At 49.4% G+C, this 25509-nt stretch overlaps 1 protein-coding gene across 2 annotated transcripts; it reads left to right on the top strand.

The window, feature by feature from the left end:
* On the top strand, positions 1-25265 carry CGN (cingulin). Of its 2 annotated transcripts, none has more exons than XM_070785681.1 (21): positions 1-101; positions 6618-7492; positions 8234-8334; positions 8478-8547; positions 8651-8740; positions 10417-10544; positions 11171-11303; positions 11867-12079; positions 12514-12662; positions 12901-13033; positions 16098-16298; positions 16630-16836; positions 17595-17852; positions 18860-19030; positions 20113-20274; positions 21616-21705; positions 22178-22261; positions 22375-22493; positions 22824-22932; positions 23317-23480; positions 23760-25265. In XM_070785681.1, the coding sequence occupies exons 2-21, from the start codon at positions 6632-6634 to the stop codon at positions 23899-23901; spliced, it is 3585 nt and encodes a 1194-aa protein (XP_070641782.1). In that variant the 5' UTR covers positions 1-101; positions 6618-6631; the 3' UTR covers positions 23902-25265. The 2 variants fall into 2 exon arrangements, with proteins under 2 accessions (XP_070641782.1, XP_070641783.1); XM_070785682.1 differs by lacking the exon at positions 1-101 and adding an exon at positions 2439-2744.
* The last annotated feature ends 244 nt before the right edge of the window (positions 25266-25509 follow it).

Raw genomic sequence — 25509 nt, 5'->3', positions numbered from 1 at the left:
AAGGAGGGAGCGCGGAGGGACAGAGGGGGAGGGCCCGGGAGCCGATCGTGCAGCTCTCCCCGAGCCCGAGCCCGAGCCCGGGAGCGCCGAGCCCGGCTAGGGTGAGTGAACCGGGCGGGAGGCGAGGGCACCCAAGAGGCTGGCGAGCTCTCAGGTGTACCCTTGAGGGGCGGGAGTCAAGGCGATCAGAGATACCCAGGGCACAGGTGCTGTGTTGGCGAGAGGAGGAGGGGAGGTCAAGGTAGGGTGGGAGTACTACTGATAAAGAGCTGGCTTCTGCTCTAAGGTGCCAGACGCAGGTGCTTGGGAAGGTGCCAGGTGAGGGGCACCTGAGGCTGAGGCTATTCCCCGGGCATGAAAGCGTTTCAGGGCCAAGATATCTCTGGAGGTCAGACGCCAGTCCCTGGGGCAGAATTTCTCCTGGAGACCGGAATGGTAGGGGGAAGGAGTCAGTCTCGGTAGGGCAAAGGGGACTTGCTGTCTATGGTTCAGAGACGGAAAGGAGAGGGCGTGGAAAGGTGCTGTTTCTCTGAGGTTCTTTCCCCGACTGCCAGTCTGAGCCGTCCCTGATACCTCTCTTCTGGCTTTGAGATGGCTCTGAGGTGTGGAGTCTTTAACCTTTCACCTATGGGAGGAGACAGGTGCAATTAATAGACACTGAGAGGTAAAAGGAGAGGATACCCCCATCTCTTTGCTAGGTGTGAAACTAAGGCTTTCAACATTTGTCCTCCTTTGCTTTTTTGCCAGAGAGGATTTTTCCTTCTTCCTCTTGAGAGAGTGCTCTATGAGAGAGGGATTTGAGTAAGCACTGATCCCTAGGCTTACAAAATATGTAGAAATACTTTTTTCTAATGAGGCCTCTTTCTGGGAGCTAATGTCAAACCCTCCCTCCAAGCACACATACTTCTGGGGTTCTAGATGAAGCTGTTGGGTGAGGTTTGGGAGCCTAACAAATTTTCTCAATGCCTCTTGGAAATTCTCCATTATTCGCTGAGACCCCACCAGGCATCCCTAACAGCTGGACTGTGGTGGCTGTCAGACTGGCAGAAGACACTGGTGCAGGAAATAAGCAGGGCTCCTCAGGAGACCCCAGGACTAGGAGATTCAGCACCTCTAAGTCTTCAGGCTGGATGAGAGGTGCACATGAGGGCCTAGACTAAACTTCTGAGGCAGATTTCCTTGCCTTAGGCAGGTGAGGGAACCAGAGCCAGCCATAACTTGGCCCCTTTGATGCCCTGCCTGAGGAGTTGTTATAATTGGGAAATAATTAGCAACCGCTATGTAGTCGACAGGCTGCTTACACATGCCTCCATACCTCTTTTTTCATCCTGGGTATTTGGGAATGGGGGGCTGGCCCTAGGGGACTGCTAATCCAGAGATTTGCCTGACCCTAAGAGGATTCTGGCTTCCTAGAACCCTTCCTGCTTTCCCCAGGCTGACCTGCTTGCCACCACCCCTGTGGGAAGTGAGGAGAAGAGTAGGGCCGCTGGTTTTCTTCATGCTAGGCAAGGGGAGAACTAAGAGCCAGGGAGGTGGCCCAGGTTATGTGGGATCTGAAATGCAACCTTGGAAACTCTCAAGAGGGAGGGGTAGAGGGAGACAGTCTTCCTGTCGCACACTGGGCTGTCTCTCACTCACCAGGCTCATTGTGTATCTGTTCGTATCTCTGTTCCTCCTGCCTGTTCCTTTCCCACCTTCTGCCTTGGCATCTAAGCTGGACAGAGTCCCTGCCCCTGGTTTTGCCCCTCTGCCTCCTCTGTGGTGTGGAATTTCTCTGATCTGCTTCACAAACTGCCAGTGGAGTCTCCCTGGCCCTCCCCTTCCTCTTGCCTCTCAAACCTGTCCAGCCAGTTTGCAGGGGCCCAGTTCCTCATTGTGTTCCCCCCCCACCCGCCCCCACTGGCCCAGCAGCTCTAGCCTGGCGCTCAGGTTTGGCTGTTTCAGTGGACTGAACCAGGAGTACACTTGGGGGGTTCTTTTTGGATCCTCAGTCAACCTTATCTCATTAGCTGTATGAGAAAATAGGAGCCAAAAGATCAAGGTCACTGAGTGGTCCTTTTCTATTTTGTTTTCCTTGTTACCTCCAAGGGGAGTCTAATCAGTGTACCTCTACCCATTTTCTGCCTCTGCCAATTATATAGCATCTAGTATATTGCAAGGCCCTCTATATACCAGTTCTTCCTGGGCACACCCGAAACCACCCCACCCCCACTTCTGCCAGGAGTCCAGAGACCCTGTCACTCCTAGTTGGAAGCCAGACGCTTATGGCTGGGCCAGAGATGATGGAATTGGGGCAGGGCAGGCTAATGAGTAACTCAGGGAGAAGTGGCTGCCTGATACAGGTGCTGTGTCCGCCCCCTCCTCGCAGGCAGGAATGACAGGCAGACAGATGAAGCTGAATTAACTTGTGGTCTAGTCTTCTTCCCAAGTCCAGTTGGTGAAGAGCGCCCTGGGCACATGCCAGTGGTGGGAAAAGCAGGGTCAGGCATCTGGTGAGAGCAGAGGCTCTGGGCTCTCTGTTGCCTGGCACTCGATCACTGTTTACCTGCCTCTGGCGCTTACGCAAGACCTTGGAGCTGCCCTACTCCCTGGACCCCGCCCCGCTGTCCTCTGTAACTGAAGGCGGATAGGTTTCGGGTTTTCCATGTTGAATCATTTAGAGCCCTGCTTTCTGACCCACTCCAAAGATCCCTTCAGCCCTCCTGGCCCTGGATTCACATGTTCTGGGGCTGAAGAAGATTGAGGTATGGGAGTCCCTGGGACCTAGGGGTAGGCTTGGTTCCGCCTCTGAGCAACTTGATGCTCCTGGGTGGGCAAGGGGCTATGTATTCTCTGGGACTAGGCTGAGAACTCCTTGACCTGAATCTGGAAGATCAGTTGATATACTATCATGGTAGAGCCACATCATGACTTCTGATAGCTGGCAGTCTAGGCACATTTGGTTCCAAAATTATGACTGAAGAGGGCAGGGAGTCCAGGCCAGGAAGAGGTTCTGTTACTAGGGCAAACAAGAAATGGCTGTGTGGGATCCTTGGGAAATCTCCCCATGGCTGTGTGAGTTCTCCTTGGTTCAGGATACAACTTTTAATAGATTCATGTTTATGTCTACTATCTGCTAGGCCCTGGGGACACAGGAGTCAGCTGAGAGCAATGTTTGTTTCCCCTCCAGGAGCTTATAATCGAGTGGAGGAAACAGGAAACAAATTGTCCCTCGATAACTATATAATTGTGGTACATGTATACAATGGAATATTACTCAGCCATGAAAGGGAATGAATTTGAATCGGTTCTAGTGAGGTGGATAAACCTAGAGCCAGTTATATGGAGTGAAGTAAGTCAGGGAAAAATAGATATTGTATATTAATGCACACATGTGGAATCTGGAAAAATGGAACTGATGGACCTATTTGCAGGGCAGGAACAGACGTGGATGTAGAGAACAGACTTAGGGACATGGCTGGGGAAGAGGAGAGTGGGATGAATTGAGAGCGTAGCATGGAAACACATGTTACCATATGTAAAACAGATCACTCATGGGAAGTTGCTGTATAATTCAGGGAGCTCAACCTGGTCCTCTATGGCAACCTAGGGGAGTGGGATGGGGTAGGGGATGGGAGGTAGGGTCAAGAGGGAGGGGACATGTATATACTTAACGGCTGATTCATGTTGTTGTATGGCAGAAAGCAACACAACATTGTAAAGCAATCATTCTCCAATTAAAAATAAATTAAAAAAATAAACTGAGGCAAACTCATGAGGCCATCTGTGGAGTATATAATGTGCATCTGATCTAGTCTGTGGGAGGGAAGGATCAGGAAAGGCTTCTCTGAGGAAGTGACATCCTTCTGTAAACCAAATGAAGCCAAGAAGGCCCCCTTGAAAGGAGCAGCATATGTGCAGGATAACATTTGTTGACAACTTTGTGACAGGCTTTTGCTGCTAGGTGTGTTCATGTTTACTATCTTGTCATTTGCCCTCTTTTTATTGAAGTAGAATCTAAGTAAATAAAGGGCAAAAATCTTGTGTATAACTTAATAAATTTTTATAGTTGTATATACCCATATAATTGTTGTTGTCTAATTCTCTTGGGCAATTACCTACCTTGTGAAGTAGTATCATTATGCCCATCTTACAGATGAGGAAACAGGCTTAGAAAAGTTGTGGTTTGTCCAAGGTAATATACATTAAGTGAAGAGCAGAAACAAGGATTCCAGGTCAGATCCGGAGTCTAGTCCGGAGCCTTTTCTATCGGATGAGTGGCTTGGAGAACTTATACCTTTGCCTTGTAGCTTCTTTTCTGGTCCCATTTCTTTTCTTTTTAAAAAAGAATTATTTATTTATTTTTGGCCGTGCTGTGTCTTCATTGCTTCTTGAGCTTTTTTCTATTAGTGGTGCATGGGCTTCTCATTGGCTTTCTCATTCCCTTGTTGTGGAGGATGGGCTCCAGGGTGCCTGGGCTTTAGTAATTGTGGCTCCCAGGCTCTAGAGCACAGGCTAAGTAGTTGTAGCACATGGGCTTAGTTGCTCCACAGCATGTGGGATCTTCCCAGATCTCTGAATCTGTGTCTCCTGCCTTGGCAGGTGGATTGTTTATCATTGAGTCACCAGGGAATCCCTCTGGTCCTATTTCTTACTTGAATTCCAGCATAGGGTCCTACCAACTAAGTATCTTGCTGTCTTGGGTATCTGAGTCAGAGGTTGGTTGGTCCAGAGAGGTTGGTCCTCCCCATTGTCTGCACAGTGGAAGGATGGGGTCCTCGGGTTCACAGGTGGGCTTTGAGGACCTTTTGAGATGCTGTGCTAAAAGTCTGGGTGAGCTGTCACCTGGGGGAAGGGTGCATTGCTTTCATGTTTTCTCAAATACCAAAAAGGTGAAGAACCATTGCTGATAAGGGGTTCCTCCCCGCAGTATCTTCCTCTGGAGGGGAGGGACTGGGAATGTTAGGAATGCTCTTATTCCAAGCCCTGTCTCACCTAGAGCTCTGCCCCTCCTTTCCTTGCTCCCGCTGGTTCATGGGCTGCTTAGCCCTTCTACAGTCCCTGCCTGAAAGGGGCCTTGCCAAGTTTCCTTGGCCCAGAGCTCTTCTGGAGGGTTGAGTTAGGTATGTTTGTGTCTCTGGCACTTCAGAGGCTCCTCCTCCAGTTTGGTGCTAGGCCCTGGTGGAGGTTAGCAGAAGGGGCGGGGGAAGCGGGTTTTTTATTTGCTTAGAGGAGAAACTCTCCTCCCCAAGTTCCTGGAGCCAGCACATACCTGGACTACATTCCATCTGCTGACTCTGGGCTTAGGCAGTATGGACCCAGGGAGGCGACCTGCAGGTGGTCTTGGCTCTGGCCCTCAGATGGACAAGTCTGCCTGCCCTGGGGCCTCTTGGACTCATCCCACATGGCCTGCGGGATCTCAGTTCCCCAACCAGGGACTGAACTCTGGCCCCGGCAGTGAAAGCATGAACTTCTAACTACTGGACCACTGGGGAACTCCCTGGACTGGTACTCTTAAATGTTATTTAAATCTTTTCTTGAGTGGGCTTCCCTGGTGGCTCAGATAGTAAAGAATCCTCCTGCAGGGTGGGAGACCTGGGTTCCATCCCTGGGTCAGGAAGATCCCCTGGAGAAGGAAATGACAACCCACTCCAGTATTCTTGCCTGGAGAATCCCATGGACAGAGGAGCCTGGCTGGCTACAGTCCATGGGGTTGCAAAGAGTTGGACTTGACTGGGTGACTAACACTTACTTTTTTCTTGAGTAGGCAGTACTCAAAAGGGACCAGATTCAAAAGGGACCAAAAGGTACTTCCCTGGTGGTTCCAGTGGCTAAGACTACCTTCCTAATGTAGGGGACTGGGTTCGATTCCTGGTCAGGGAACTAGATCTCATGTGCCACAGCTAAGATCCTGCATGCCACAACTAGACCCGGCACAGCCCAGTAAATGAGTAAATAATATAAACAAACAAAAAACCCCAAAGGGACAAAAAGATGTCTAGGAGAGAGCCAGTCATTCTCCCAGCCCTGTCCCCTATCCTCAGTTCCCCCACCCCTGATGCCATCACTGCTGTTGGTTTCTTTGAGTATCCTCCCAGAAATGGGATGACATACCCTGGGGTCTGCTGTATTTAAAATGAGCTCTGGGAGCGGAGGCCCCAGTTCTCCACTGGGCTGGAGGCATCTGCATGTGGGGCTTGTGCCTTCCTTGGGGTTGGGGGAAGCATACGGTAGTGCTATATGTGTATGTGTGAAGATGAAGAAAAGTCTTTAAACTTTTGGCAAAGCCAAGCTCCTCAGGACTGTATTAGAGGAAAGAAGTCCTTCTGGGTCAGTGGGTCTCAAAGTGTGGAATCTGAATACGGCATCAGCATTTCCTGGGAACTTGTTAGAAATGTAAATCCACGCTTGGGGACTACCTCCTGAGTCTGATACTCTGCAGAGGGTCGGGGTGGGGAGGGGGTGGAGTCTGTGTTTTAACAAGTCCTCCAGATGCTGCTGCTCAGATGAAGGATGAGGACCACTATTTTATATAGAGGGAACTGGCAGGCAGTCAGCCTCGTAGAAGCTGGGCAAGTGGAGGTTTCTGGGTTTCTATTTCTAATCTCTCAGCTTAAGCTCTTTCCTTCATCTTCCAGGACCCCTCCTATCCATGGAGCAGGTGTCCACCATGGCCGAGCCCCGGGGCCCTGTTGACCATGGAGTCCAGATTCGCTTCATCACAGAGCCAGTGGGTGAGGCAGAGATAGGCACCCTACGTCGTGGTGGGCGACGGCCAGCTAAGGATGCAAGAGCCAGTACTTACGGGGTTGCTGTGCGCGTGCAGGGCATCGCTGGGCAGCCCTTTGTAGTGCTTAACAGTGGAGAGAAAGGCGGTGACTCCTTTGGGGTCCAGATCAAGGGGGCCAACAACCGAGGGGCGCCAGGGGCTCTGAGCTCTGACTCGGAACTTGCTGAGAGCCCCTACTCTCAGGCCAGGGAGTTGCCTGCCCCCTCGCAGGGCAGCACCTCAGATGAGGAGCCCGGGGCCCACTGGAATGGAAGGCTACTCCGCTCCCAGTCCCAGGCCTCCCTGGCAGGCCCTTCCCTGATGGATCCAGACAATAGGAGCACCAGCCTGCTGGAGCTGGCCCCGCAGAGGACTTCCCCTGGCAACACCATTGACACTGCCCCCCTGTCTTCGGTGGACTCACTCATCAACAAGTTTGACAGTCACCATGGGGGCCAGACCCGGGGCCGGACTGGCCGCCGCACGCGGATGCTGCCCCCTGAACAGCGCAAGCGGAGCCAGAGCCTGGACAACCGGCTGCCACGGGCCACCCTCCAGGAACGGGAGCGCCAGTCCCCTGATCACTGGATCCGTGGCACAAAGCATGACCAGCGCACGGGCAGCTCGAAACCATCAGCCCAGAGCTCTCTAGGCAGCTTTAGCCGTGCCCGTCAGACCCAGGACTGGGTCCTTCAGAGTTTTGAGGAGCCACGGGGGAGAGTACAGGACCCTGCAGTGCTACAGGTCAGACCCCATCCTTCTGTGGCTTCCAACCCCTGGCCCCTTCTCATCAGCCCCAACCCACCAGCCCTGGGCCCCCTAGTGGACTCAGATGGTCTATAGCAGAGTCTACATGTTGTCTTCCACTTTATCCATCTGCTTAACAGATGATATTCACATGTACAAGATACTTCCATGGGCAGAATTCTAAAGGAAGTGGAAGTAACTGTGAAATCACCATTCACAAGCCTGGAGAGCTAACTCGTTCTTGCCAGACCACTGTGTGTGCCTCAGTCACTGGCATTTGCTAGGGCTGCCACAGATGTGAAGCAGGCTTGGAGGATATGAGTGGCTCTCTGCTGCTCTGGCCAAAGCTCCCATCTTTGTCTCCCACTCAGGAATGTGAGTGAGTAGGGGAGTGACGTTACTCTGAGACAAAGTTAAATCTATTCTAAAAGTAAATCATTTACACATTCTAGTACATTAACTGCCATTAGTGACAAATAGCCTGTGACACAGCTCACAACTGGTTGAGAGCTGCCTGTCGAGCAAAATCTGGTTTGCAGCAATAGTGAGAGGTGGATCCTTCCTGGCCTGTTGCTCTGGCCTCAGAAGTATTGCCTCTGTACCCCCTTTTCAGGCTCGTTCTTCATGCTTGAAGGGCCTCATCTCCCAACTGCCACTTCTCTTCTACCTGCACCCCATACACGCTTCTGGCTTAATCTTCTCAACCTCCCGATTTCTTTGGGTTTACTTCTTGTGTAGTTCAAATCAACTCCAGACCTTCTCCGAGACCAGCAGGAGGCCGCCCCACCAGGCAGTATGGATCACGTGAAGGCCACCATCTATGGCATCCTGAGAGAGGGGTGAGTGGGGACCCCTCCCAACAGCAGAGTCACTTTCTTGTTCTAGCTTTGTTCCCCATCTTCCCTGCTCATAACCCTCCCTTCCCTCATCTCTTCCATCCCTTGCCTCCCCTTACCTTTGCATCTGTCCTTTCATCCTCCAGAAGCTCAGAAAGTGAAACCTCTGTGAGGAGGAAGGTCAGTTTGGTGCTGGAGCAGTTGCAGCCTCTGGTGGTGAGTGGCCTTCTCATGGTGGAGTGAGGGGGCAGGCTTAGGGCCTCATGCGCCTCAGGATCTGGATGTGGACTCACTTCTTTCCCCACTGTGTCTCTGGCAGATGGCTTCTCCTGGTTCTGCTAAGGCAGGGCAGGCTGAACTCACCCAAAAAGTGGAGGAGCTACAGAAAAAGCTGGATGAAGAGGTGAAGGTGAGGAGAGGATCAGAGGTGCAGGAGGGGTGAAGGACCACATGGGAGAAGAAACTTGGCCTGGATGGGCCCTTCCAAGCAGTGGGAAGAGCGCTTGTGTGTCCTGAGAGATGAGACAAGAGTGTGTGCTAGTCCCAGGAAGGACTTTGGGGGTTCTCCAGAGCCTGGAGAGGAAGAACACATTCATCAGGGGTCCAACTACTTTTCATTGTGTTCCTCTGGACAGTCCTGTCCCAGCTCTGCCCCTTGTGCTGTGCTTAGTCACTCAGCTGTATCCAACTCTTTGCAACCCCATGGACTGTAGCCCGCCAGGCTCCTCTGTCCATGGGATTCTCCAGACAAGAATACTGGAGTGGGTTGCCATGCCCTCCTCCAGGGGATCTTCCCAACCCAAGGATTGAACTCAGGTCTCCCACAATGCAGGCAGATTCTTTACCATCTGAGCCAGCAGGGAAGCCCAGCTCTACCACTTACTGACTGTATAAATCTTGAGCAAATTATTTACCTCAGTTCTTTTCATCATTATCATAATGATGGCAGTAATAGTAGCTGCCATTTACTGAGCTGAATTATTATAGTAGGTACTATCCCGAGTAATAGGTAATGATTATAGTGACCCTGTAAAGTAGGTATCCTGGACCCTTGTATGATAAGAAAGTTGAAGATCAGAAAGATGAAGTGAATTGCTCAAGGTGGTAAGTTGTAGAGGAATTTTAAAATTCAGGTCAGTTTTATGCTCAAGCCTTTGTACTCCTTTTTTTTTTTTTAAACACTGCTTCTACCTTGGCACAGTGGTAAAGAATCCGCCTGCCAGCACAGGCGGTGCAGGAGGTGGGGGTTCGATCCCTGGGTTGGGAAGATCCCTTGGAGTAGGAAATGGCAACCCACTCCAGTATTCGTGTCTGGAAAATTCCGTAGACAGAGGAGCCTGGTAGTCTACAGTCCATGGGTCACAAAGAGTCAGACACAACTGAGCACATACACACAGTTATTACTGTGTAATAAATTACCTCAAAACAAACATCGCCCAGTATCAGAGTGTCCAAGGTCTGGAAGCCACTTAACTGGGTAGTTGTGGCTCAGGGCCTGTAATGAGCTTCCAGTCAAGATATTGGCTGGGGGTCTCGTCATTAGGATACTTGACCGGAGTTGCAGGATTTACTTCTAGCATGGCTTACTCAATGGTGGTTAGCTGGAGGCCTCAGTTCCTTGCTACGTGGACCTCTTCATAGGGCTGCTTGAGTGTCTTCATAGTGTGGTAACTACCTTCCCTCAGAGTGAGTGATTCAAGAGAGAAACTTAGAAGGAAGCTGCAGTGCCTTTTTATGACCTAGTCTTAGAAGTGACACATCACTTCCTCCTTTTTCTGTTTGTTAGAAGAGATGGCCTATACTCCAGGGGAGTCTATACTAAGTCCAGCCTCTGCACAAGGGGAGAGGTTTCACCTTTTTAAAGGAATGGCAAAGAATCTGTGGACATATTTTAAACCATTACAAGTATAAGGACTATTACAAGGTTTCATCTGAGGCTTAAATGCAGATAATACACATAAGATTCCTAGTTCAGCGCCTGTCACATAGTGAATATCAATAGGTGTTAGACATTTCCATTATTCCTGGTCCTTCTGAGAGGCTTGACCTACCCTTCACCTGTTTCATTCTCCTTTCCTTTTCCAGAAACGGCAGAAGCTAGAGCCATCCCAGGTGGCCCTGGAACGGCAGCTGGAGGAGAAGGCAGAAGAGTGCAGCCGATTGCAGGAGCTGCTGGAGAGGAGGAAGGGGGAGGCCCAGCAGAGTACCAAGGAGTGAGTGCAGCTGCTAGTGCACGCAGGGCCATGTGGGGACCTCAGCCAGATTCAGAGACTCCCCCAGCGCTGGGGGAGACAGGGAAATCTCCGGAAGCTGAAAGGAGCAAACAGAGATGGTTAAAGATGGGACCTTTCTCTTTACCTTTTCTATCAGATATGCTCATAGTGCATGAGTTAGGCTGCCTGGGTTTGCCTCTGTGCATCAAGTTCTTAATCTGTAAAATGGGCTTAATAATAATACCTGCCTTACCAGATTGTTGTGAGGATTCAATCATTCATGTAGCAGAAGTTTTGTGATCAGTATTATATAGTAGGTACTGATCTAGATTCCTGTGGTTCATCAGTGAACCATAAAGCAAAGTTTCTAGTGAGGAAAAACAGACAGTAAACAATAAGCATATTATGTAAGTAAATGTGTAACATGTGAGAAGGTGGTAAGTTAAAGAACCTTAGGAGGGCTGGGTTGTAGGGGAGCAGGTTATAGTATTAAATCAAACAGGGGAGACATTGTTTAGATTTGAACAAATGCTTGAAGGAAGTTTAAAGGAATTACTATAAGTAAAGTGTTTAGAAAATGGACTGACACTTAATGCTCAGTAATGTTGTCTGTGATTGATTATTAGGCTCCAGAACATGAAGCTTCTCCTGGACCAGGGTGAAAGGGTACGGCATGGACTGGAGACCCAGGTGATGGAGCTGCAGGACAAGCTGAAACAGGCCCACGGTCCTGAAGCTGCTAAGGAGGTGCTAATGAAGGTAGGGAGGAGGGTGTGTGTATTAATTGCTTCAGTCATATCCAACTCTGTGGCCCCATGGACTGCAGCCCCCGCCAGGCTCCTCTGTCCATGGAATTCTCCAGTCAAGAATACTAGAGTGGGTTGCCATTCCCTTCTCCAGGGGAATCTTCCCAACCCAGGGATCAAACCCAGGTCTCCTGCTTTGCAGATTCTTTATCATCTGACACCAGGGAAAGCCCAGGGAGTAGGATGGGGTACTCTCATCTCTGCTCCCTTTCAGCAAGAGCATCCTCAAGTCTGCTCATCTGTTGTTTCCCCAAAGTATGGGGAGGAGGTAGCTGACTGTCTCTTTAGGGTGCTTTCAGGCAGGCTCAGTGGTGGGGTGATCCCAGAGACAGAATGGTGGATTTCCTTTAGCCTAACTAGGCATTGTAGAGGGCAGAAAGCACCTGTTCACGTGCCTAACAGATCAGACGTGCTCAATACATATTTTTTGACTGACTGGATTAATGAATGAATGAATTAACAGACAGGTGGATTCTAATATGGTCACCTCTGTACTTCCACCTTCACTTTCCCCAGGACCTGATAGAGACCCGGGAGCTTTTGGAGGAGGTCTTGGAGGGGAAACAGCGGGTGGAGGAGCAGCTGAGGCTGCGGGAGCGGGAGCTGACGGCCCTGAAGGGCGCCCTGAAGGAGGAGGTGGCCTCCCGGGACCAAGAGGTGGAGCACGTGAGGCAGCAGTACCAGCGGGACACCGAACAGCTTCGCCGGAGCATGCAGGACGCGACCCAGGCATGTGACAAGAGCAGGGCTGGGAAAAGAGGGCATCCCAGGGAAGGGGGCTGCCTTGAGGTCTTGGTATCTGGGGATTTTTTTTCCTGGTCATCACTGGAACTCCTGCTAAAAGACACGTGTGAGATGTAATGAAAACCTCCGTCAGGAAACCTGTAAGGGTGGAGAGAAGGAGTGCGGGCCAGAAGTCCCAGGAGGGTGTGTGATTGAAGTCCCATGGGGAAATAATGAAGGAGACTCTCTCTAGATGACAGGCAGACTGTGTCTTAGGAAGAGAGCCTTGTACTAGCGCTGCGCCAGGCTCCCTGGGTGTCAGGGTGTGCAGCTGGCACAGTGCCTCTGGATCTGAGCTTTACCATCTGCACTCTCACACTTTGCTCTGGAGTTAGCTCTCGCCTATGAACCTCCTGGCCCCTGACTCTCCTCTTCACTAGGACCACGCAGCATTAGAAGCTGAGAAGCAGAAGATGTCAGCCCTGGTGCGGGGGCTGCAGAAGGAGCTGGAGGAGACCTCAGAGGAGACAGGGCATTGGCAGAACATGTTTCAGAAGAACAAGGAGGAGCTTAGAGCCACCAAGCAGCAGTAAGGATAGTCCCCCCCCAGGAAGCTTGTCCAGGATTCTTCTATCCCTGCTCTTCTCCGTCAGCGCTGTGCTCTTTTCTCAAACTGCCCTTCTCTGTATCCACCTTCCTCCCTCCTGAGGGCGGGGGCCCAGTGTATTAACCTCCACGGAGGTGGTTTTCATTGTTCTTCTAGCCTCTCCCCAGCAGGTGGCCTCACTCTGTTTCCCTTCCCTTTTATCTCACCTTGCTGGGCTCAGACTCCTGCAGCTGCGTATGGAGAAGGACGAGCTGGAAGAGGAACTTGGGGAGAAGATAGAGGCCTTGCAGAGGGAACTAGGGCAGGCCCGAACTGGTGCTGGAGATACTCGCCAGGTGGAGGAGCTCAAGAAGGTACTTGGAAGCTGTGGGGCAGAAGGGCAGGTTAGGGTGATGGGCACATGCCTCACCCATCCACGAGGGCCTTCATGCTGTCTCCTACTGCTTTGTTTTCAGACTTCCTCCTGCCTGCTCAGCCTTATCTCTTCGCAGCACACACTCCGGCAGGACTGGTCTCCTCATTCACTGTAGACATTTCTAATGGAAAGAACTCGCCATGGCCAGCTTGGGTTATAGCCAGAGGCTGCTGGCTGCCTCCCAAGAGACCTCATGGGTAGCAACATTGAGGTGAATTTGTGAAACTCCAGGCTCATTTTTGCAAGCTTGGAAACCTCATTTGGTCATCATAGCAAGGGTTACTTCATCTTTTAGAGGGGACTCATTAACTACACTTATGAAACCAACATTTACAATTAGAACACTGGTTTATTAACTTACAATGAGCAGTGTTGTCACATGGATTGGAACACTTGCAGTACACGGCCAGCTGACCTACATGGGAAGCCAAATTGTAATTTGAAGGCTACTGCAGAATCTAGACCCAGGGAACTAAATGTTTTTATCATGCGTGGATATTTTATAAACAATCTCATAAAATTGAAATTAACACAAATAATTTCTTCATATTCCTGGTATTAGTTTATGAAGGACAAGAAAGCAGTGCTTTATTTCAAATGATTTGAAAGTTAGAAAATATTTTCATTAATTATAATTATGGAGAATTGGCATTTACAGCCTCTTGAGAATCCTTCTGGGTCTACATTTCTTTGATTGTCTATGCTTGGTATGTAGTAGGTAATCAGTTAACAAGTATTAATTAATCAATGCTTATTGATCATGCATTTACTATAAGGCTACCTAACTGTAATCAGTAAGCATTGTATTTTTAAATGAGTAAAGAAATATACCTCTGAATGATGATTTCCCAGAAAAATAAAAGCTTGAGCTTATAAAAAAATTTTTGGTGGAGAAAAAGATAATAAGTGTTAACCAAATATACTTTGGTGGTTGTCAAATCAGAAGTACTCCTAGTTTTTACTGTATTGTTATTAAGTTAACAAATAAAGATAGTCTGAAGTTTGTTCATTATATTAGCTGACATAGGCAACTTGGACATTCCTCTGGACAATCTCAATTGATTTATTATGCTAGGTAAAGCTAAAAAGTAATAACTACTGTTTCATTTATCTCATATATTAAGTACATTTTATTAAATATTTAATCAGCCTATAACATATACATGGAGAAGGCAATGGCACCCCACTCCAGTACTCTTGCCTGGAAAATCCCATGGATGGAGGAGCCTGGTAGGCTGCAGTCCATGGGGTCGCTAGGAGTCGGACACGACTGAGCAACTTCACTTTCACTTTTCACTTTAATGCATTGGAGATGGAAATGGCAACCCACTCCAGTGTTCTTGCCTGGAGAATCCCAGGGACGGGGGAGCCTGGTGGGCTGCCGTCTATGGGGTCGCACAGAGTCGGACACGACTGAAGTGACTTAGCATAGCATAGCATAACATATACATTAGGAAAACAGACTAACCCAGTCCACTGTAAACCACACACTGTGGTAGTTTTCTTTTTCTTTGTAGTTAGTGTCTTATATAGAAGACTCACTATATATATATAAACAACCTTTCAGCCTAATTATGATACTTTCTGAATTTCAGAAGTAGCTACTAGATAATTAGAACCAGAAATCATATTTTAATATTTAAAAAAAAAATCAGATCAGCAAATCACACGAATATTTATTGTGTCACATACTTTGGTTTTTAGCATTTGAAAAAAAATAGCTATTTTTATTTTATTCATACACTCATCTGTTCTTATTCCACATAGTTTTTTTAAAGTAGAGATTTAGTTCATGTACCATAAAAGTCACCCTTTTAAAGAATACAGTTTAGTGGGGTTTTGTACACTCACAGAGTTTTACAACCATCACCACTATCTAATTATAGGATATTCTAATTACCCCAAAAAAGAACCCTGTATCCATTAGCAGTCACTCTTCTCATTCCCAGGAGCCACTAATCTACTTTCTCTCTCTATGGATTTGCCTATTCTGGACATTTCATATAATCGGACTCCTATTATATCGAGCCTTTTGTGTGTCTGGCTTCTTTCATCTAGTATGTTTCTCACGGTTTATCTGTGTTGTACCAAGTAACAGTATTTCGTTACTTTTTATGGCTGAATAATATTCCACTGTATGGATATACCACATTTGTTTCTCTTCATCAGTTTTTAAACATTTTAAAATTTATTTATGGCTGTGCTGGATCTTCATTGCTTTCCTTGGTCTTTCTCTAGTTGTGGCAAGTGGAGCCTACTCTTTGTTGTGGTGTGTAGGCTTCTCATTGCGGTGGCTTCTCTTATTGTGGAACATTGGCTCTAGGCAAGTGGGCTTCAATGTTGCAGCACACGAGCTTAGCACTTGTGATGCATGGGCTTAATTACTCTGTGGCATGTGGAATCTTCCTGGACCAGGAATTGAACCTGTGTCCCCTGCACTGGCAGGTGGATTCTCAGCCACTGTGCCACCAGGGAAGTCTTATCTGTTCATCAGCTGATGGACACTTGGGTCATTTCTATATTTAGCTATAATGAATATTGCCACAATGAACTTTTACTTACAGGTTTTTTTGTGATCATATGCTTATATAGTTCTCTTGGGTATATACCTAGGAGTGGAATTGCTGGGTCATATGGTCACTTTATGGTTAACTCTTTGAAAGTGGAAGTCATTCATTCGTGTCTGACTCTTTGTGACTTCATGGACTATACAGTCCATGGAATTCTCCAGGCCAGAATACTGGAGTGGGGAGCCATTCCCTTCTCCAGGGAATCTGCCCAATCCAGGGATCGAACACAGGTCTCCCCCGTTGTAGACAGATTCTTTACCTGCTGAGCCACAAGAGAAGCCCAAGAACTCTTTGAGACATTGCCAAATTATTTTCCAAAGTGGCCATACCATTTCACACTCTCACCAGCAATGTATGAGAGTTTCCGTTTCTCCACTCTCTGGTATCCCAAGCTGGTTCTCTCTGCCCTGTCACCATTTCTCTTCCTTCTAGGAGCTGCGTCGGACACAGGAGGAACTTAAGGAGCTGCAGGAAGAGCAGCAGAGCCAGGAGGTGGCAGGGCGGCACCGGGAGCGGGAGTTGGAGAAGCAGCTGAGGGTCGAGGCTGAACGGAGCCGGGGGCTGGAAGAGCAGAACCTCCAGCTACAAAAGACCCTCCAGCAACTGAGACAAGACTGTGAAGAGGCTTCCAAGGCAAGGGGAGTGGGCATAGGGCTTAGGAGGTGGAGGCTGAGGGGTCTGGAGGGCTGAGGAGCCAGAGGGCATGGAAAATTACCTATCATGGGTATGTATAGACCAAATACCACAGTCCTAGGTGTGTGCTTAAACGTAGCCAGGATGTGGCTGGGGAGGCCGGGCTGTACCTTGTGACACCCACTGCTTCTCTGTAGGGTGGGGTTCTCAGGGAAGCCTCTGGCTGGCGGTACCACCCCTCTTTCAGTCGCTCTCTGTGGGGTGGTTTTCCTGGGAGTCGTCGGCGATCTTGAGCCCCGGGGTCTGAGCCACCTCTCTGAACCGGCCTCAGGCTCAGATGGCAGCAGAGACAGAAGCGGCAGTGCTGGGGCAGCGTCGAACAGCAGTGGAGACGACGCTTCGGGAGACCCAGGAAGAAAACGACGAATTCCGACGGCGCATCCTGGGTCTGGAGCAGCAGCTGAAGGAGGCACGAGGCTTGGCGGAGGGTGGGGAAGTGGCGGAGGCTCGGCTTCGGGACAAGGTGCAGCGGCTAGAGGTTAGTGCTTTCGCTAACATCTTTGGCTTCCTCCCTGTCCTCTGTCCTCTCATCCCTGGCTACATACTGGTAGCTTAGACGGTAAAGAAACTGCCTGCAATGCAGGAGACCTGAGTTCAGTCCCTGGGTCAGGAAGATGCCCTGGAGAAGGAAATGGCACCCACTCCAGTATTCTTGCCTGGAAAATTCCATGGATAGAGGTATAGTCCATGGGTCGCGACGAGTCAGACACGACTGAGAGACTAATATTTTTACTCTCATGGCTCAGATGGTAAAGAATCTGCCTGTAATGCAGGAGACCTGGGTTTGATCCTGGGGTCGGGAAGATCCTCTGGAGAAGGGAATGGCAGCTCACTCCAGTATTCTTGCCTGGAGAATCCCATGGACAGAGGAGCCTGGTGGGCTATAGCCCACGGGGTCACAAAGAGTCAGACATAACTGAGCGACTAACATGAACATGGGAATACTCAGCCATCACTTTTATTTTGCCTGTAATGTGTTTCTATTTGCCTCCCTAGCCCTCTGTTAACCTTGGGTTTGTTTCTGGAGTGTGCTTTGGTGTGAATGTCTTAGCCTTTGCCCTAGTGTTTTTGTCCATCTCCCACTCTACATGGTCTCTGATCTTGGAGCCTGTTTTCATTGTCCACCTTTTTCAGAAATATCTCTTCCTCCTCCCTCCCAGCTGCTCACCTCCAAATGGCTTGAGCCTGAGCTTTGCATCCTCTTGGTCCAACATCACTCACCTTCTCCTCTCCCAGGCAGAGAAACAGCGGCTACAGGAGGCCTTAAATGCAGCTCAGGAAGAGGAGGGGAGCCTGGCAGCAGCCAAGCGGGCACTGGAGGCACGGCTAGAGGAGGCCCAGCGGGGGTTGACCCGCCTGGGGCAGGAGCAGCAGGCGCTGAACCGGGCGCTGGAGGAGGAGGGGAAGCAGCGGGAGGTGCTCAGGCGCAGCAAGGCCGAGCTGGAGGAGCAGAAGCGCTTACTGGACAGGACTGTGGACCGGCTGAACAAGGAGGTAGGCACGGGCTGGCCCAGGCTCAGGAAGAGGCTCAGCTCATACAGAAGCTTGCCTGGAGCAGTGGACAGGGGAGGGAATGGGGTCACAGCGTGTGGTGTTTGCTTTCCTCAAGTTCATTGTCGGGGAAGCCAAGGCCAAAGAGGCAGAGTGGCATCCTTCCTGTGTCCCCTGAGTGTTTTTGCTCACTCCTGCCATCCCATTCCTTTACGGTCTAATCCTTGGAGACCGTCTGTCTCCTGGAGTTCCTTTTAGAAGTCTATGAGACCTAAACATAGGAATCTTCATTGACAGAACTTTATATTTAGGGGAAGGGGAAAAAAAGGCCTATGGTCCCTCCTTAGACATCTGTAAGACCTTAAAACAGGAATTTTCATTGGTAGAATTTCATATTCAGGGGAGGGAAGGAGAAAGGAAGAAAAGGAAATAAATTGCTTTTTTTTCGAGTAAGGTCATCCACCTAGACTCTTATTTATAAAACTGGAGCAAACACCTATTTCATCAGTTCTAAAATGTACATTGTATCATCTCTGGAATTGATTTGTCTTATAATTGATGGTATGTTATAGTTCAGTTGGCAACTTTTTCTTTCAGTGGTATACCTTATAATAATCATTGGTATCATGGGTTTGGTAAAATATGGTCATTTCAGGCTTACTTTGTATCAGGCACTGCTGTGAGTACGTATATAATTAATTAACATAATTCTCACAACAACCGTGTGATGTACTATTATTATCCCATTTTACAGATAAGGAACTGAGACAGAGAGGATAAGTAACTTGCCTGTGGTTGCACAGCTAAGTGGTAGAGCAGGATTTGAATCCAGGAGGTCTGTATATTACTCCCAGCCATACTAGGGACCTAGGTCCAGGAGAGAGCAAGAGAGGGCTGTTGGGGCAGGAAGGAGGCTCTGGGAGAACCTTGGGAGTCTGGGCCTAGAGAAGGGACAGAGGCAACTGTTAAAGAGTTGCAGGGTTGAAAAAGCTCCTCTCTCTGTGTCTCAGCTGGAACAGATTGGGGACGACTCAAAGCAAGCCCTGCAGCAGCTCCAGGCCCAGCTGGAGGATTACAAGGAAAAGGCTCGGCGGGAGGTGGCAGATGCCCAGCGCCAGGCCAAGGAGTGGGCCAGTGAAGCTGAGAAGACCTCTGGGGGGCTAAGCCGGCTTCAGGATGAGGTAGAAGCCTAAATGGCAGGATACTGGGAACCCTCCCAGTATTCTTATATTGAAGGTCATTCATTGCCTCTTAATTAAGTGTGTCTGACTCTTTGAGACCCCATGGACTACACAGTCCATGGAATTCTCCAGGCTAGAATACTGGAGTGGGTAGCTGTTCCCTTCTCCAGGGGATCTTCCTGACTCAGGGATCGAACCAGGGTCTCCTGCATTGCAGGCATACTCTCTAACTTCTGAGCCACCAAGGAAGTGAAGTGAAAGTTGCTCAGTCGTGTCCGACTCTTTGCGACCCCACAGACTACACAGTCCATGGAATTCTCCAGGCTAGAATACTGGAGTGGGTAGCCGTTCCCTTCTCCAGGGGATCTTCCCAATCCAGGGATTGAACCCAGGTCTCCCACATTGTAGGCGGATTCTTTACCAGCTGAGCCATGAGGGAAGCCTGCCTCTTAATTAAAGCTGTTGCCAGAGGATCCTAGGATCTGCGTTTAGGTCTAATCATTTAGGCGGGGGAGGATGGAGGGAGTTGTCCACCCTAGATGCAGACAGAGGATGCATTCCCCAGTGGCTCAGCAGTAGAGAATCCGCCTACAATGCAGGAGACATAGGAGATGCAGGTTAGATCCCTAGATTGGGAAGATCCCCTGGAGGAGGAAATGGCCACTCACTCCAGTGTTCTTGCCTGGAGAATCGCATGGACTGAGGAGCCTGGCGGGCTGTAGTCCATAGGGTCATAAAGAATCAGACATGACTGAATCAGCTGAGCACGCATGCACTTAGGTGGGGCTGTACACTGTAGCGGTGCACTTACGTCACTCCTGTACAGACAACACATCCTCTACTGATGCGTTTTCAAACCCTGCTGCACATTAGGGGCACCTGGGGAGATTTTTAAAAATCTCAATACCCAGGATGCATCTTGTCCACTTAAATCATACACCCTGAGGCTTGGTTTCAGTATCAGTTGTCTAAAAACTCAGGTGATTTAAAGTGTTGAAGAATTTTCCCCTGCAGGGTGGACTGCTCCCACCCCGCCTCCACCTCACTTTATCTGAGCTGTTGCATTTTTCTCTTCTGACCAGACTCAGAGGCTGCGGCAGGCCCTGCAGGCATCCCAGGCTGATCGGGACACAGCCCGGCTGGACAAAGAGCTGCTGGTCCAGCGACTGCAGGGGCTGGAACAAGAGGCAGAGAACAAAAAACGTTCTCAGGATGACAAGAGCCGGCAACTCAAGAGCCTTGAGGTGAGGGGTTGACGTGTAGAGGCAGGGTGGGGGAAGGTGGGGGGAGGTCTGGATCCTGGCACAGGTGGGACTTCTGTGGGAAAAGCCAGGGCACTCCCAGCCTCTTTCTGTATTAGGGGTAGAAAACTGGCAGCCCACAGCTGATGGGTTTTGTTTGACTACAGTGCTTTAAGCAACTTTGAATTAATTGCCACTGTTTAGAAATTTAAAGACGTCAAATAAAATTTTGGATTTCTGGCCTCTTGTTTACCTTTGAAAAATATAACAACGAGGGGCTTTGAGTCCCGAGTTTTCTGCATGGTAATCGTTGGCTGGAGCTGAGCAGCAGCTTCTCCCCTTTAGAGTCAACAGTGGTTTTCAATTTGCGGTGTTTGGCAATAACGACAACAGTAATAATAGCAGCAAATGCTTAATATATTGTGCTATGTGCCAAGTATTTAAGAATCATGTAAACTTGAGCAACGCAGGAGACCCGGGTTTGATCCCTGGGCCTGGAAGATCCAATGGAGAAGTGAATGGCAACCCACTCCAGCATTCTTGCCTGGAGAATCCCAGGGACAGAGGAACCTGGTGGGCTACGGTCCATGGGGTCACAAAGAGTCAGATATGACTGATCAGCTCCTCAGTCCTGAGAATAGCCCTTTGGAATGGGTAGTTTTGTTTTGTCCATTTTACAGATGTGGAAAACAGATGCGGAGAGGCTAAGCCACTTGTCCTTGGCCCCTGTGCTAGGAAGTGGTGAAGTGAAATGAAGTGAAAGTCGCTCACTCATGTCCGAGTCTTTGCAACCCCATGGACTATACAGTTTATGGAATTCTCCAGGCCAGAATACTGGAGTGGGCAGCCTTTCCCTTCTCCAAGGGATCTTCCCAACCGAGGGATTGAACTGGGGTTTCCTGCATTGCAGGCGGATTCTTTACCCGCTGAACTACCAGGGAAGGAAGTGGTAGATCTGATTTTTAAACCCAGGCAGTCTGGCTCTGGTGCCCACACTCTTAGTCTCTATGTGGTACTGCCTGGCTTGAGTTTAGAAGCTTTGGTTTCTATTTTCCCATTAGGGAAATAGGGCTGCCCCAGTGAGAAACAGATTCTGGGGTTTGTCCTCCTGCCAAGGGGTCAGGATCAAAGTGGGCCCGCTCCTTCCTCTTGATGCCTCACTTGGGCAGCAGAGGGCGCTAGCTCCATGGTGGCTCTGGGCAGGGGGAGGGACCAACGGATTGTGGGATGGGGAGAGACAAGAATCTCTGGAGGCTGGGGTCTGAGAGCGTCCAGGTGAGAGTGGCATTGTGGTGTCTAGCATTTGGGACACAATTAACCCAAATTGTTGTCCCTCTGCCACAGGAAAAAGTCTCACGGCTGGAGGCAGAGTTAGATGAGGAGAAGAGCACGGTGGAGCTGCTGACCGACCGGATGAATCGTGGCCGAGATCAGGTAGCCCCTTCCTGACCCCTCATCTATGTTTATGCCTGACGACAGAGCCTCTCAGCCCTTTCAAAAACAACCCTACCTTCCCATCTTTCATGTCTGGAGAGATCTGGCTGCAGAATTGGTGCGTGACTAGTTCTACTGCAGAGTCTCATCTGCTTTCGGGAGGGGTTGGCAGGTTTCCTCAAGTGGAAAGAAGCCAGGAATTGAATGGAGGAAGGAATCCTGGTGGCCTGGGTTACTGACCTGAGTCTGGGCCATCTCCATTCAGAAGGGATTCTGGTTCCTGGTGAGACTGAGGAGGCCTTGTTTCAATCTTTATGGCTCCTCTCATTTGAGTAGGCTGTGATTTCTTAGTTGCCTGGGAATTTGGGGGATTCAGAGAGCACCCTCCATTTACTCTGCCCAGCTTGGTTTCAGCTTGCTGGTTCATCATCAGTCCTCCCCAAGTCCAGTTCCTCTGGCCTATCCCTGCTAGGTGGACCAGCTGAGGACAGAGCTCATGCAGGAGAGGTCAGCCCGGCAAGACCTGGAGTGTGACAAAATCTCCTTGGAGAGACAGGTGAGGGGGTGGGGTGGGCAGTCTCAGGGAGAGACCTTGGGAGGTGGATAGAATGACCATGAAAGCTATTGGAAGTAGAGTGCAAATCAAGGAGGCTTCCTGTCCCCTCTCAGAACAAGGACTTGAAGAGCCGGTTGGCCAGCTCAGAAGGCTTCCAGAAGCCCAGCGCCAGCCTCTCGCAGCTTGAGTCCCAGAATCGGGAGTTGCAGGAGCGGCTGCAGGCAGAAGAGAGGTGACATGAGCCATCCTTTCTCTCTCCCTTTGGACTTTTCTCCTCTGCCCCCACCCCCCCGCCACCCCGATCTTCTGCCTCAGTCATGGCAATCTGGCTTGATCTTTCGGGAGCCCTCTTCTCTTGATAGGGAGAAGAGAGAATTATGGAAATTCTGAAATGTGAATGGCCTCTGTCTACCCAGTTCTTTGGATCTGCCCTGGATCCTCCCCAGCCTAATGGTGGGGCTTGTGGCTGAGCCCTTAGAGTCCTTGGAGGCAGTATGGGGCCAAGTAGCAACTTCTTTAGAAATGGCAACAGCCTAGACATCCCCCTACCCCGCCCTTTCAGGGAGAAGACAGTTCTGCAGTCTACCAACCGAAAACTGGAGCGGAGAGTTAAAGAGCTGTCCATCCAGATTGATGATGAAAGGCAGCATGTGAATGACCAGAAAGACCAGGTAAGGATGGCAGCTAGGGCCAGTCAACCATAGGGCAAGTATATACTATGCATTTTCTTGAAGGCCAGGGGAGGGCCTACCTCTTATGTGTTCTATCTTAGACTTTTTTTCTATAAGGACAGAGAAATTAGAGCAAAAGGACTAGATTAGTGCATAGTAAGCATAGGTACTGAGTACTTACGATACACTGGGTACCTTTTCTAAGTGATGTATTAACTCATTTAATCCCCAAGACAAACCTATGACGTTAGGGAACTTGCCTATGGTCACAACATTTTTCTAGGGGCAACTACATATACCTTGTCAAGATTGCTACAGGGGAGGGTCTCAGGCCTTGGTAGCAGCAGATGCATTTCTAATGGGGGGACTTGATATCCTGCCTAGCTAAGCCTGAGGGTGAAGGCTTTGAAGCGGCAGGTGGATGAAGCCGAAGAGGAAATTGAGCGACTGGACAGCCTGAGGAAGAAAGCCCAGCGTGAGCTGGAGGAACAGCATGAGGTCAATGAACAGCTCCAGGCCCGGATCAAAGCCCTGGAGAAGGACTCCTGGTATGGGCTGCTCTTCTGCCCCCTGCTCCGTTGGGAATGAGCTCTCCTGAGCTGGGTGGGGAAAAGGGGACTTCGTGGGCATTCATTCCTGGATGAAAGCCAGGATGGATGTCTTTTAGGAGCTCAGTATCCATCCGGTACCCCATCTCCCCTACTTCTTAGGGGAATCTTATGGGTAGTTTTAGGCTTTAGGAGAACTGAGTTTCCTTAGCATGAGAAGGGAGGCTGTTTTAATCTTTCTGTCATCTCCCCTGACTGGTATTCCTCTCTTTGACTCAGGCGCAAAGCTTCCCGCTCAGCTGCTGAGTCAACCCTCCAGCACGAAGGACTGAGCTCAGATGAGGAATTTGACAGTGTCTACGATCCTTCCTCCATCGCCTCACTGCTTACAGAGAGCAACCTGCAGACTAGCTCTTGTTAGCTTGTGGTTCACAAGGGCCCATAAACCACACCTGAGGCCTGGTCAGTTCTGCTCTGCTCTGCCCAGCTTCAGATTCCTCATCTCTGGCAGGGATCCAGTTATTAAAGACCTAAGATGGGGAGGGGTTTGAGTGATGGTGATAAAAAAAAATGCATCTGCGCTAAACCGGTAGAGGGACATTCCCCTTCCTCTGGGGGGAGTGGGCTCTTTAGGCCAACTGAGCCCCCTCCTTAAGTGCCGATAACCCCCTCCTCTGCTCCCTCATAAGAGCAGGCTGGTCAGGGGGATTGAGTGGGCTAGGAAGGGATAGAAATTGCCATGTATATAAAGCTTGCTTTCTTTAGCTCTTAACCCTAGGCTCAGGGAAATACCCTATGTGATTCTGCCCCCTTGACTCCTGCAATTCATTTCCTTCCTATTCTGGAGTGGGGTTAGGGGAGCATTATGGGTAATGGACATGCTGGCGTGACTCTGCCCACTTCTCACATGCTCTTCTTTGCACAGTCATGGGGCCCATGTGGTAGTCCCCACCTGTCTCCATTACATATTTTTTGTCTTCCCTAGGCTAGGATCCAAGGGACCCTTTCTCCTTCTCTTCCCATCTTTACCATTTCTATGTTCCTTCTTCTCGGTGCCTTAGCCAGGGTGAGGAGATATGGATGCTCTTCTTGCCTTTTATTACCTGCACATTCATACCTCTCCAAAGATCACCTTTTCCCCACCTGGGGCCCTCTGCCTTCCCTGCTGCCCCAGTGACTGGTCAAGAGATCTGCCGGCTTCTCTGCCTATGAGCCCCTGTGAGAGGGGCTTAGGTAGGGCTGTAATAAAGTGGTGGAGCCTGCTTCTGCTCAGGGTTTCCATCCTTCCTCCTCTCTCTCTGGACTATGATGTGTTTATAAGATGGTTGGACCTGGGAACCCTGACAACTGTCTACACAAGTTTGAAAAGCAAACAATTTTGGTCTCTATGGCCATACTTGTGGTTTCTCTTATCAGAGGTGCCCAAGCCCTGTAGGGAACTGAGGGACCCTCATTATCTCAGGAGCCTGGACCTGATACAGAGGGGCTAGAAGCTGACTCTTGGTAGAAATGGGAAGAGGCAATGGAGGATTTGTTCCTCTTTTGGGATTTGGGGAGAGCCAAGTTCTGGTGGGGAGGAGGTGAGGAAGATGATTCACCTCTCTTATTTCCTAAGCAGGCTCTGTAAGGAGCCTAGAGGAGGGAGAAGCCTGTTCTCATCAATGACTTGTAATTTCATGATTTAGAAAAATTCCTCTATTCTGAAAATCATATATTCTCTCCCAATCCAATCGAGCATTGAATTTTTATTTTAAATTAAATAAAAATTATATATCTATACTGAAATCCTTGACTTCTCATTCATTTTCCTGATTTATTTGGAGATCTAAATTATATGAAGAAGGCATATTACTGTGCAACTTAGAGGCTGAAACTGGAGTTTTCTTACCTCACTTTTAGAGGTCTTTTACAACAGATCAGATGGGGTCTAGAGAGACTAGAAGTTTATAGCAGCTCCATTCTTTCCTGGGAATAGCAAGACCAGTAAATGCCTTCTTTGAGAATTAAAGAAGACAGGTGAGAACTGAGT

The sequence above is a fragment of the Bos indicus genome, chromosome 3 (assembly GCF_029378745.1).
Source record: "Bos indicus isolate NIAB-ARS_2022 breed Sahiwal x Tharparkar chromosome 3, NIAB-ARS_B.indTharparkar_mat_pri_1.0, whole genome shotgun sequence".
NCBI lineage: Eukaryota > Metazoa > Chordata > Mammalia > Artiodactyla > Bovidae > Bos > Bos indicus.
This window is presented reverse-complemented; position numbering and strand designations above follow the sequence as displayed.